Below are 13,415 nucleotides of genomic sequence, written 5' to 3'. Positions count from 1 at the left end.
ATGATGAGGCTATTGAAAAGTTGGTACAACGCTATGACAAAAGTCTAAGTCAGAACGGCGACTACGTAGAGAAGTAGCTGAAAGGTGTAAAACATTTCTGATGTTCACTGTGGTTTCAATTTGGCAATCAATCGGACCTTACTTTTGGAATAACCCTCGTATTTATTATTATACAGGTGTGAGTTAGTATTTCCTCCCCACCATCTTTTACACATTATAATAATAGAATTTCGTCTATGTAACAGAAGGAAATGTGAAGGAGAAACTTTTTTAGTTTGTTTTGAAGATTTACTCTGTTGTCTCTCAGACGTTTTATATCTCTGGGCAAGTGTTGAAAAAATTTAGTTGCGATGTTGTGCACCACTTTTTGTACTAAAGACAATCTTAATGAAAAGTATGTACATCATTGTTCCTTTTAAACTGAGTGGTTTATTTACAACAAATTTTCTGAGGGAATAAATATTCTGTGAATCAGTAGTAAACAGATGTCAGAAGATGATAGTGTGTGAGCACCAGATTTTATTCTACAGCATATTTTTGAGCAATTAAGACTTCCTTTCTTAAAGATACAAAATATTAGAAATTGGACAGATTGTTACTCGCCATAAGGCTGACCTACTGAGCTACAGACACGCACAATGAAAAGTCTGTTACACATTACTGCTTTCAGGAAAAGCCTTCTTCAGTAAAGAAAGATGGACAGATTGTTACTCGCCATAAGGCTGACCTACTGAGCTACAGACAGGCACAATGAAAAGTCTGTTACACATTACTGCTTTCAGCAAAATTCTTCTTCATTAAAGAAAACACACACACACACACACACACACACACACACACACACACTTACACAAGTAAGCACCCCTCACGCACACATGAACGCTATCACTGGCAGTTCCAAACAGATTGTGACTGTGATGTGAATAGCAATTTGGAGTGAGATGGGGAGGGGGAAGGGATAGCAGGGAATGGGTGGGGGAGGAGAAAAGTGCTGTCTGGCAGGGTGTGCAGGGACCAGAGACTGCCAGATGCACCATTGGGAGGTGGAGTGTGGGGGAAAAATTTGGAGAATGGAAAAGGAGAGGACCAGGGAAGGGGAAAGGACAGGTGGGCACATTGGCAGAGGGCGGCACGCAAGAGGGTGAGGGAATGTGAAAAAGCAGGAGGTGAAAGGATGAGGGGGCGGAAACTTTTGAGTGGAGGATGTGGGGACAGTAGGTTACTATGAGTTGAGGCCAGGATAATTTTGGGAGTGGAGAATGTGTCGTAAGGGTAACTCCCATCTGCTCAGTTCTGAAAAGCTGGTGGTGGAGGAAAGGATCCATATGGCTTGGGTTGTGGAGTGCCATAGAAATGAAGCATGCTATGTTCAGCTGCAAGTTGTTCCACTGGGTGTTCTGCTTCACTCTTGACTACAGTTTGACAGTGGGCATACATCATGGTGGATAGTTGGTTGATAGTCATACCAATATAAAAAGTTGTGCAATGGTTGCAGTAGAGTTGGTAGACAACATGGCTACCTTTGCAGGTGGGCCGGCCTGTGATGGTGTATGGTAATCCTGTGACAGGACTGGAATAGGAATGGGCAGGTCTTGCACCTGGGTCTTCCAAAGGGATACATATGATCCCTGTGGAAAGTGGTTAGGGTTGGGAGTGGCATAGGGTTGGACTAGGATGTTGCGGAGGTTGGGTGGGTGATGGAACCCCACTTTAGGAGGCATGGGTAGAATCTTAGGTTGAATGTCCCTCATTTCAGGGCGTAATGATAGATAATCAAAGCTCTTATAAGGATGTGGTTCAGTTGTTCAAGTTTGGGGCAGTATTTGGTGATGAAGGGGGGCACTCATTTGTAACTGGCTTTTGGGAGTAGGTGGAGGTTGAGATGTGTGGACAAATGCCATGGGAAATCTGTTTATGAACTAGGTCTGGGGGATAGTGGACAGGTAAGCATTCGTATGCCACTCCAGTCCCAACACCTTTCCATAGGGGTCATATCCCTGTGGAAGATCCAGGTGCAAGATTTGCCCTAATCCACCCGCCCAGCACTTCCAATTCCAGTCCTGTCACAGGCTTATCTTACTCCATCAGAGGCCAGGCCACCTGTGAAAGCCATGTTGTATACCAGCTCTGCTGCAACCAATACACAGTGTTTTGTATTGGTGTGACTATCAATAGCTCTCCATGGTGGTGGGTGGCCACCACCAAACTGTGACCAAGAGCAGAGTAGACTGCCCTGTGGCACAACATGTAATTGAATATAACATGCCTGATTTCAGAGACTGCTTCAGAACCCAAGCCATATGGATCCTCCTGTCCACCTCCAGCTTCTCTGAACAGCACAGTTGGGTGTTATCCTTATAACACATTTTCTGCTCCCAAAATTATCTTGGCCTGTATCTAAAGTAACCTACTGCCCCACATCCTCCGCACATCAGTTTCTAACCCCTTGTCCTTTCACGCCTTGTCCTTTCACCTCCTCACTTTTCCCATTCCCTCTTCCTCTTTGTGTGTGTCCTCTGCCATTGTACCCACCTGTCCTTTCCCCCTTTCCTGCTCATGTCCTTTTCTGTTTCTCATTTTTCCCTCCAAGACCCACCTCCCGATGCTGCATCTGGCAGCCTCGCCTCCCTGTACATCATACATCATGCCAGACAGCACTCTTCTCTTCCCCCACCCATTTCCTGCTATCCCTCCCCCTTCTCCACCCCACTCAAATTGCTATTAATGTTACAGTCACATTCTGCTTGGAGCTGCCAGTGATAGCAGACATGTGTGCATGAGGTGTGCATACTTGTGTGAATGTGGCTGTGTTTTCTTTGCTGAAGAAGGCTATGGATGAAAGCTGTGATGTGTAACAGTCCTTTCGTTATGCCTGTCTGCAACTCTATGAGTCAACTGTACAGTTGGTAGCAATCTGTCTTTTTCCAAATATCATTGATATTCCAACATGTTTCTTTCCAAATATTGTTGATATTCCAACCTGGAGTTTCCATTTCTTAAAGATGAGATACCCCAGAACATTATTGCATATGACATTGTTGAATGAAAATACACAGAACATGTGTACTTACTGATTTGTCTCTCCCCAAGGTTTGCAACGACTACAAGTGCAAATATGGCTGAACTAAGTTGGTTTAGGAGTTCCAAAACATGATTTCCTAGTGTAAATTCTTGGAAATATGGACACCCTATGTATCATGTATCACCATTTGTTACACTTATCATTATGTAGTACCTCTAGATGTGCAGAACTAAATATGTTGTCTTTTTGAAATTGAGAATGAGACCTTTCTCAGAAAACCAGTCAATAACACTTCTAAGAACATTGTTAACCATTTCTTCAATTGCTGTTTGTATGCTTGGATTACTTAAAATACTACTGCCATCTGCAAAAAGAACTAATTTTACTTGTTGTTCCAACAATTATAAAAATGATAGATTGCTGCTCATTGTAAAGATGACACATTGAGTTGCAGACAGGCACACTGAAAGGACTCATGGTGTAGTGGAAATGTTGAGTCGCAGACAGGCACAACAAAAAGACTGCTAAACAAGTAAGCTTTCAGCTATATGGCCTCCTTCTGAATTAGACCACACACACACACACACACACACACACACACACACACATCATACATCATACATATTTATTCACGTAAATGCAACTCTCACATGGATGACCGCTGTGTCTAGCTGCTGAGGTCAGGCTATTGTAATATTGTCATTATTCCATCCTGGATTCTCCATTGTTTGGCACTGATAAGACTGTTATACACTTAACTTCAGCCAAAACCTTCTTCAGAAAAGAAGGGAAAACATACACGCATTCGCACAAGCAGGAACATCTCAGGCACATGTGACCACTATCTCTGCTTTAGCGGGTCTGGCAGTCTGACGAAAATGGCCGGAGGTAGTGGTTATACATGTATGAAGTGTGCCTGCATGTGCATAGGTGTGTGTATTTTCTGTTCTTTTCAGAAGAAGGCTTTGGTTTTAAGTGTGTATGATTCTGCTTGTTGTATATTAGATGGAAGATCATTTACATAAATGAGTTACAATGGTGGACCTGAAATTGAGTCTTGAGGAACCCCATATATGATTTCTGCCCAGTCAGGAGACTCTCCCTTGATTACACTGGTTGGGTTGCTATGAACAACTTTCTGACCTCACCTAAATCTGTGCCTGTTTATAAGCACATGCAGACTGCACATGTACACACTGCCTTTCACCCACAGTAAGTAATCATAATAATAATATTTATTTCCCCTCTCATCATAACCTTAAAAATTTTAGTTGGTGTGTGTTCTCTGTTTGAATCAGTGGAGTTCCACAAAAATCAGGGCATGTTATTGTGCTGTAATTCGATTATTTGCAAAAGATAGGGATAAACTATTAGTATTATCACTGTCCTTGAATTCTCAACACACTAGTTTCACTTTATTTCAGGTGAAGTGCTGTTCTTGATGCAGGAGCTCTCATATCCTTTTGTCACACATACTCATTCTGTATTCAGCTGAATGAATAATTATTTCACTTCATTTTTTAGGGTTCCACACCTCAGTTGGTAAAAATGTAACCCTTATAGGACAAGGATCACTTCGTTGTCCATGTGTCTGGCTGTGTCTCTGTCTGTCTGACTGTTAAATACCCTTTTCCTCAGGAACGGGTAGATGTATCAAGCTGAACTGTATGTCACATGCTAAGGGCTATAGACCCTGGGGGGAGCGGTGTAAAGAATCAAAAGATACGGTCATTTATGTCACATTTTTTGATACTCGGAAACTTACTTACTTAGTAGAACTGACAGGATACTTCCTATTGACTTAGAGTCATGAAATTTGGCAACAAGCAAGACTTTGTAGAAAAACTAAAGGAAACAGTCTGAAAATTGTGAGTTTGTAATTAAATCATATGAAAAAGATTGTCATTTGTTATTAGTGTGTCTGTGTCTGTATGTTAAGACCCTTTTTTCTCAGGAACGGGTGGACATATCAAGTTGAAATTTATGTCACATACTAAGATATAGAGTCCCGTGGCAGTCTAATAAATGTAAGCTTCTATATCAAAGGTACGGTCTTCTATATCACATGTTTTGGAACTTCCAATCTCACTCATCAATACCTGTGGGATACTTCCCGAATCATAAAATTTGGCAAGAAGCAAAGTTTCACCATAGAAGTAAAGGGAAAAAAATCCAAAAATTGTTAATTTGCAATTATCACACAAAAAAAATTCATATGTTGTCTGTCTGTCTGTCTGTCTGTCTGTCCGTCCGTCTGTCCATCCAGCCATCTGTCTGTTAAGAACCCTTTTTCTCCGGAATGGTCGACACATCAAATTGAAATTTATGTGACATGCTAAGTTCTTTGGTCCCTTGATAGTGTAATACACATTAGGTTCTAAGTCAGTACAGTCAAAAGATACAGCCATTCATTTTTCATATTGGGATGCTTGCAAACTCACTCATCAAAACCTACAGGGTACTTCCTGTTGGCCTAGAGTCATGAAATTTTGCAAGAAGTAAGATTTTACAGTATAAGTAAAGGAAAAATATGAAAATTGTGAATCTGTAGTTTTTTCCTGCAGTTAAATATTACTTTTTTTATCCAACTTCAAGCTTAAAATTAAAACATTCGCAAAAGTTTTGCAATTTCTGAGACTGATTGTTGCATTTACCAATGTTGATAAATGGCAGAAATTATCAAGATTCTCCATTCCCAGGACCGATGAACTGTCTGTACTTATAATTACATTTGTACAGAAACTTCAGAGTGTGAGTCCTACTCACACCTGGCCAATGTTTCGAGTAGTTGTATCCTTCATGTGTAGTTATAAATGTAGCCCAGCCATGTTTTTTGTAATATATTATGATAAGCTGTATCAGGAAGCTTAGCATGTCAAAATAGGAACTGTGTACACACTTAAAATCTGTCAGTATCTTATATAGTTCAAGAACCTACAATAGTAGTTTGATTGCTTCAGCCATTACTTCCATTTTCTGTCTGACACTTTGAAAGGTCAAATCACTGCAATTCCTGTAGGTGTAAAGATTAGTCAGAAAAAAAAAAACCAGTCATTGAGGATGACTGATAGACAGTGTTATAAAAAATAAAAATAAAAAAATAAACTATGAAAAACCAAAACTATTTAATGTTTGAAGTCACAGTAAATGGTCACATCTTTTCTGAACTTTATAATGCATGATTACAAGCATGAATGCTTATGAGTATCAGAAACTTATTCAAGAACAAACTTTATGAATGAATCCTCTTGCAAATAAAATACACATTTTGTAACTTTCAGTCAACATAATTTGCAGCTTCTCAACTGTGTTGCGTATGGAGCTTACATTTACTCTCATTTGCACATGTCTAGATGGAGTATCTGTGCCCTCCTATAATTTACAACAATTTCCTCCATTACTTGTAAACATCACTAGTTCCCAGTACTACACTTTTTCCTTCAAAAGTAACTATGCTGTGTGTGGCACATTGGAATGTTCCATTAATCTTGTGTTCATAATATTTTTGAGAGTTTGTACAGTATTAGCCCTCCATTTTTTCTCAGAGACATTGTCTGCTGTATTTGCATTTCTGCTATTAATGTTCCATTTAGTAACTATTAATTGTTAATAATCTTGCACTCAGATCTATATATCATAAAATATCTCTTGTAAACTTGTTGAGCAGTGTATTAAATACTTTTGGAAAAACTGTGGCCAATGATTTCTTCATTATGTAGCTATTTGGAAAAACTATGGCCAATGATTTTTCCACTATGTAGCCATTTACTAAAATATTGAGCTCAGGGAATCTACAATTCTAGTCATATCACTAATAATGAACAGTGAAATCATGAGAGGTACCAACTTTGAATATTTTAATATTTTGTGGCATTTCCAGCCTCCCTGTTTATGCTGAGTATGTTGCTACAGTAGTTAAAAACATGAAAGATGCAAAAATTTCATAATGGATGAGGCAGCCAAAAGTGGGGCATTGCTGTGAATCTTTAGGTTCAATTTGGCAGTATTGTTATTATAAAAATATTTTGTAAGTCATTATTATGAAGAGGATATAGTGCTACTCATCATACAGAAGAGATGTTGAGTCACAGATTAGCACAACAGAAAGACTGCAATATATTTAAGCTTTTGGACAAAATGAGTCCTCCTTCGAGAGGAGGAAACATACACACACATTCGCCCAATTACAACTCACACACATGACCACTGCCTTTGGCTAGTGTGTGTGGGAGAGTTGTGCTTGTGCGAAAGCGTGTAGGTTTCCTACTTTGGGAGGAGGACCTTTTTGTGGAGGAGGAGGAGGAGATTAGTGTTTAACGTCCCGTTGACAACGAGGTCATTAGAGAAGGAGCGCGCAAGCTCGGGTGAGGGAAGGATGGGGAAGGAAATCGGCCGTGCCCTTTCAAAGGAACCATCCCGGCATTTGCCTGAAGCGATTTAGGGAAATCACGGAAAACCTAAATCAGGATGGCTGGAGACGGGATTGAACCGTCGTCCTCCCGAATGCGAGTCCAGTGTGCTAACCACTGCGCCACCTCGCTCGGTCGACCTTTTTGTCTGAGAGCTTAAATATATAGTAGTCATTTTCTTGTGCCTGCCTGCGACTCAACGTCTCTTATATATGGTGAGTAGCGGTTTATTCTTTTGATAAATTGTCATTATTCCATCCTTGGATATCCCATTGTTGATTCTTTTCTTTTGTAAGTCACTGTTTGTTAACCCCTGACATAGTCGCATTTGGTAATACTCACATGATGTCCCATACATTCAGCCTTACAGACTAGTACAAATTATAAATAATTATAAGTAGTTGCATAATTAATTTTGACTGATGGAAGAGATAATTCTTATTCATAATTGTTACAATGAAATTCTTACAGTTTTACTTGCCCTGCATAGCTGGATCAGGCAGAACCATGTGAATTTCATCTCCTTTTCTGCTGCTGCAATCATCATATTTCGTGCTGAACTAGCATTGTTCCTGGGAATTTTGCTGCTGTCTGATGTAATCTTCCGAAAAATCAGTCCACTAAGGTAATAACATGGCAAGCAGTTTGATAGCAAACATTAAAGTTGTTATGAAAGAATCAAGGTGATGGAAAATTGAAAACATTATCTAATGCAAGGAAACTGTGGTCCAAGATTTCATATTGCCATATTAAAATTGCCCTTATGGTTGTAATCTCTATTGTTTTATTATGACTGAAATTATTGAAACTGCAGAACATATAACTGTGTGAGTGTAATTCGGTACAGTTCTGTAATCTACAAGGTGTACAACTTTGCTTCCGCCGTTTGCTGATAGGTGGCGACAACAGTAAGTAGCGGTCGAGAGAAACAGATTGCAGATGTCAGACAGTTAGGTTGGACCTTGCTCAACATAACCTCATTCAAACATTAGTCAATTGTGTCTGCATCATAAAGTTGTTCTTGATTGATAATGTCAGTTTACGAGCCTTATTCTCATCATTTGTGGGAGGTGTTACTATTTTGTTTCAATACGAAGAAAACAGCAGCTGACTCTCATCGAATGCTATGAAGTGCATATGGTAAGTACGCTATTAGTGAAAGAACGTGTTGTGAGTGGTTTCAGTGTTTGAAGAACAGTGATTTTAATGTCGTAGACAGGCACAGTGGTGCAAGAGAATATTTTCGAAGATGCAGAATTGGAGACATTGCTGAGTAAAGACTGACATTGAACTCAAGAAGAATTGGCACAATTAGTGGGAGTGACACAGCAAGACATTTCAAAATGTCTCAAGGCTATGGGCATGAAAGGAACTTGGATCCCATGTGAGCTGAAACCAAGAGATGTTGAATGTCATTTGTGTATTTGTGAACAGTTGCTTCAGAGGCAAAAACAGATGGGATTTCTGCATCGCATTGTGACCGGGGATGAAAAATAGGTTCATTACGATAAACCTAAATACAAAAAATCATGGGAGTCTGGCCGTGCTTCCACATCAACAGTCAAACCGAATATTCATGGCTCCAAGATCATGCTCTGCATTTGGTGGGACCAGCTCAGCATCATGTATTATGAGGTGTTAAAACCAAGTGAAACAATCACAGTGCTCGTTATCGAATGCAATTAATGTGTTAAATCAGAGCATTAAAAGACAAATGGCCACAATAGGCTACAACAAGAGGCACGATAAAGTAATTTTGCAGCACAACACTTGACCCCATGCTTCAAAAGAGCTCAAAACATATTTTGAAACATTAAAATGAGAAGTCCTACCCCACCCACTGTATTCTCCAGACATTACTCCCTCTGACTATCACCTATTTAGATCAATGGTGCATGGCCTGGCTGACCAACACTTCCAATCTCATGAAGAGGTCACGAATTGGATCAATTCGTGGATCACTTCAAAAGGTGTACAATTTTTTCGACGCGGAATTCATACACTGCCCAAAAGATGGGTGAAAGTAGTGGCCATCGATGGAAAATACTTTGAATGTTACATGTGTAACCAATTTGCTTCATTGAAGCCTCCAGTGTTGGGGGAAAAAATGGCAGAAGCAAAATTGTACACCTTATATCAAATAGAATTATTGCTAATAGGTTATCTGTCTATGATGTGTTTATTGTAATGTTCCAAAGTGTTAAGAAAGAAATGGGTAGTATGCAGATATGTAATAAATTTAGTCAGTAATGACTTGCAGTAGATTTATGTATGCCACTCTGCAGAGACCATTATTTATGTATGCAATTCTCCAGAGACCATTATTTATGTATGCAATTCTCCAGAGACCATTATTTTTGCAAATCTCAAGGGAACATTATTTATGCAACTTCCTAGGGACCATCAGTTGTAGGAGGTCAATGGTGAACACAGCTTGGATGATAAATATAATGTATAAACTACACAAATTTTTATTGCATTTTATTGCATTTGGTTTTCACCAAGGTACATTTTTGCACCATAAATTAGCAATGTACTAGGTTTTTTGGGTAACTCAGTTTTCTGGCTAGGCTTTTCTGAGACTAATTTAAATAATTTGTGGTGTACAGGCCAGTATTGCATCAGTCACTTTTTCCTCTAAAAATTTTCAAAGTGGCAATGTGTAAAAATAATAGCTTCCTATTTCTCTGAATACAATGTATTAACAAAATCACATTTTGATTTTAGCAATAGGTCATCAATTCACTGAGCAATATAATCTGTCTCATGTGGGATAATGGAAGACTGTGCCATTTTAAAGTATATTTACAGACAAGGGAACCTCCCCATCGCACCCCCCTCAGATTTAGTTATAAGTTGGCACAGTGGATAGGCCTTGAAAAACTGAACACAGATCAATCGAGAAAACAGGAAGAAGTTGTGAGGAACTATGAAAAAAATAAGCAAAATGTACAAACTGAGTAGTCCATGCTTAAGATAGGCAACATCAAGGACACACTGAGCTCAGGAGCGCCGTGGTCTTGTGGTTAGCGTGAGCAGCTGTCGAATGAGAGTTCCTTGGTTCAAGTCTTCCCTCGACTGAAAAATTTAATTTTTTATTTTCGCAAAGTTTTGATCTGTCCGTTCGTTCACGGACGTCTCTGTTCACTGTAATAAGTTCAGTGTCTGTGTTTTGCGACCGCACTGCAAAACCGTGCGATTAGTAGACGGAGGACGCGTCTCTCCAATGGGAACCGAAAACATTTGATCGCAAGGTCACAGGTCAACCGATTCCTCCACAGGAAAACACATCTGATATATTCTATACGACACTGGTGACGGCATATGCGTCACATGACAGGAATATGTTAATACTAAAATGTAGACTTTCACGGCCAGAAATATCATTTCCATTATAATTATCCGGGCTGTTATGTTGTGGTCGGTTGATGAATTCTGTGTCGATTCCCAATATTTCGTCTCCGACTGCGGGAGACATCTTCAAGGGGGTCCGTAGCTCAATGGATGGTCCAACACACCCACTGGCTCGCTACTGACTGCAGTAGCGAGCCAGTGGGTGTGTTGGACCTTCGATTGAGCTACGGACCCCCTTGAAGATGTCTCCCACAGTCGGAGACGAAACGTTGGGAATCGACACAGAATTCATCAATCGACCACGGCATAACAGCCCAAATTGTTCCGTGTGTAGACCGTCAAATCCTGCATCTGTTCAAGCAAATCTGAACATGTCCTAGAATTTTGGAGAGGGAAGTTAATTATGTGTGAGCGCCTGAACTGAAAATTGTCTGAAAATAAAAAAAATTAAAACTTTTCACTCTAGAGAAGATTCAAACCATGGACCTCTTCTTCCGCAACTGCTCACGCTAACCGCGGGACCACGGCACTTCTCAGCTCTGGTTATCCTTGATGTTGCCTATCTTCCGCATGGACTACTCAGTTTGTATATTTTGTTTATTTTTTTCATACTTCCATACAACTTCTTCCTGTTTTCTCGATTGATCTGTGTTCAGTTTTTCAAGGACTATCCACTGTGCCAACTTATAACTAAATCTGAGGGGGGTGCGATGGGGAGGTTCCCTTGTGAGCAGGCATGTTATATTGCCAGACAAGGGGTACCAAAAACATAGCAAATCGTATTCTAGTGAGAAGCCACTTTTGCTGTATGCCAGTAGACTGACTCTCAATTGCATAAAATTCAGTAAATCTATCTTATTACATGCAATTCTGTTTGCACTCATGCATTCAGCTTTTCTTGTAATGATTTATGTAGCAGAAGACACAGTGTTGCAGGATAGTTGGGGATCTCTCACGGAAGGGACATATTCATAACGTTTGTGAAAGCTGAAAACAGATACCTTTGGAATTCGAATATTATTCACTGTTCAGTAAGTTTAATATTCTGACACTGACATTGTAGTACATCTGCTTACTTGAAAGATTTATGATGGGTAACAAGAACATGTTTAAAAGAGCAGAAAAGGAAAACTTGTTTGAGAATGTTGTACACTTCTTTGAATGGTAATAAAGTTTGGGCTCATAACAAAGAGACCTTATCTCCATTTTGTGTTCACAAATGAATACTACTGTTCCTTGCAAACAAGATACTGTTGTCAACCACAGATGTCGCAAGCAATTAGATATACTGTGAAGTCGGTCAAAAATTTCTAGTTCATTAAATGGAGACTTAGTTCTGCTTTCTTTGCACTTAGTAGAAATTACTCTCGTTCCATTGTCTTGCGGATGTGATTGCTAGCATACTTTTATTATTTTGGCATAACCTTTAGGACAATTCAGTTAAGATTTAAAAAGTATTTATTTTGCACAAGTTGACAGTCAGAATATTGTATAGAGTTGATAACCAAACACCTTGCAGAAACTTCTTCAGAGAAAGTGGAATTATTACACGAACATGCAAGTATGTTTACCCTCCATAGTATTTGTGATTAATAATAGATAATTCACAGTTAAGTGAGAAAAACCCAGCCACAGTACTAGAAGTAAAAATAATTCCTATGTAAAGAATGCACCCCTGCATAGGGCACAGACTGGATTTTTATATACCAATGCAAAAATCTTTAATAGGTTGCCAGTAGATATCAGGGAGGATATTGCAAATCCCCAGATATCTAAAAAATAAAACAAAACAGGACCTTACTACCCATTCCTATATTTATCAGAATATTTGGGCTTAGGAATGTATATTCCATTTAACAATAATGTTTGCATTAAACAGGTTACACCTTTTCCAGTATATAGACAACTAATAGTTTTCTCTGGAGTGTCCGTTTTGTGAAGATACGCACTACAAGATGTGGAAAACCCAAGTAGCCAGAACAATGGAAGTGTTCAGTCTATGAACAACAGAACAATACTATCTGGATTTGCTATGGATAACGGAACAATACTTCTTGGTTGCATGACTTGATGCGAGTGTAGTGTGCATCACAGTGTAGTAGAATGGCCTTGGCCTGGTTGTGGTGATGTCCCACTAAAGTTGGGAGCACTGTGTTGAAGTTCTACATCTACATCTACTTTCATACTCCGCAAGCCACCCTATGGTGTGTGGCGGAGGGCACTTCACGTGCCACTATCATTACCTCCCTTTTCTGTTCCAGTCGCGTATGGTTTGCGCGAAGAACGACTGTCTGAAAGCCTCCGTGCGCGCTCGAATCTCTCTAATTTTACATTCATGATCTCCTCGGGAGGTATAAGTAGGGGGAAGCAGTATATTCGATACCTCATTCAGAAACGCACCCTCTCGAAACCTGGACAGAAAGCTACACCATGATGCAGAGCGCCTCTCTCGCAGAGCCTGCCACTTGAGTTTGCTAAACATCTCCGTAACGCTATTACGGTTACCAAATAACCCCGTGACGAAACGCGCCGCTCTTGTTTGGATCTTCTCTATCTCCTCCGTCAACCCGATCTGGTACGGATCCCACACTGATGAGCAATACTCAAGTACAGATCGAACGAGTGTTTTG

General features: G+C 39.8%; 1 protein-coding gene across 2 annotated transcripts in view; it reads left to right on the top strand.

Annotated features, from left to right (window-relative positions):
* The window catches only part of LOC124612642 (probable Dol-P-Man:Man(7)GlcNAc(2)-PP-Dol alpha-1,6-mannosyltransferase), a 179,714-nt gene that overhangs the window by 54,609 nt on the left and 111,690 nt on the right, over window positions 1–13,415 (top strand). For both annotated transcript variants that reach the window (XM_047140943.1, XM_047140942.1), the window contains exon 5: window positions 7,903–8,056. In XM_047140943.1, coding sequence (XP_046996899.1) covers window positions 7,903–8,056 — 154 coding nt within the window. The remainder of the gene's footprint in view (window positions 1–7,902; window positions 8,057–13,415) is intronic.

Source organism: Schistocerca americana, chromosome 4 (assembly GCF_021461395.2).
Source record: "Schistocerca americana isolate TAMUIC-IGC-003095 chromosome 4, iqSchAmer2.1, whole genome shotgun sequence".
Taxonomy (NCBI): domain Eukaryota; kingdom Metazoa; phylum Arthropoda; class Insecta; order Orthoptera; family Acrididae; genus Schistocerca; species Schistocerca americana.
Note: the sequence above shows the minus strand (reverse complement) of the source record. Positions and strands in the feature narration are given on the sequence as shown.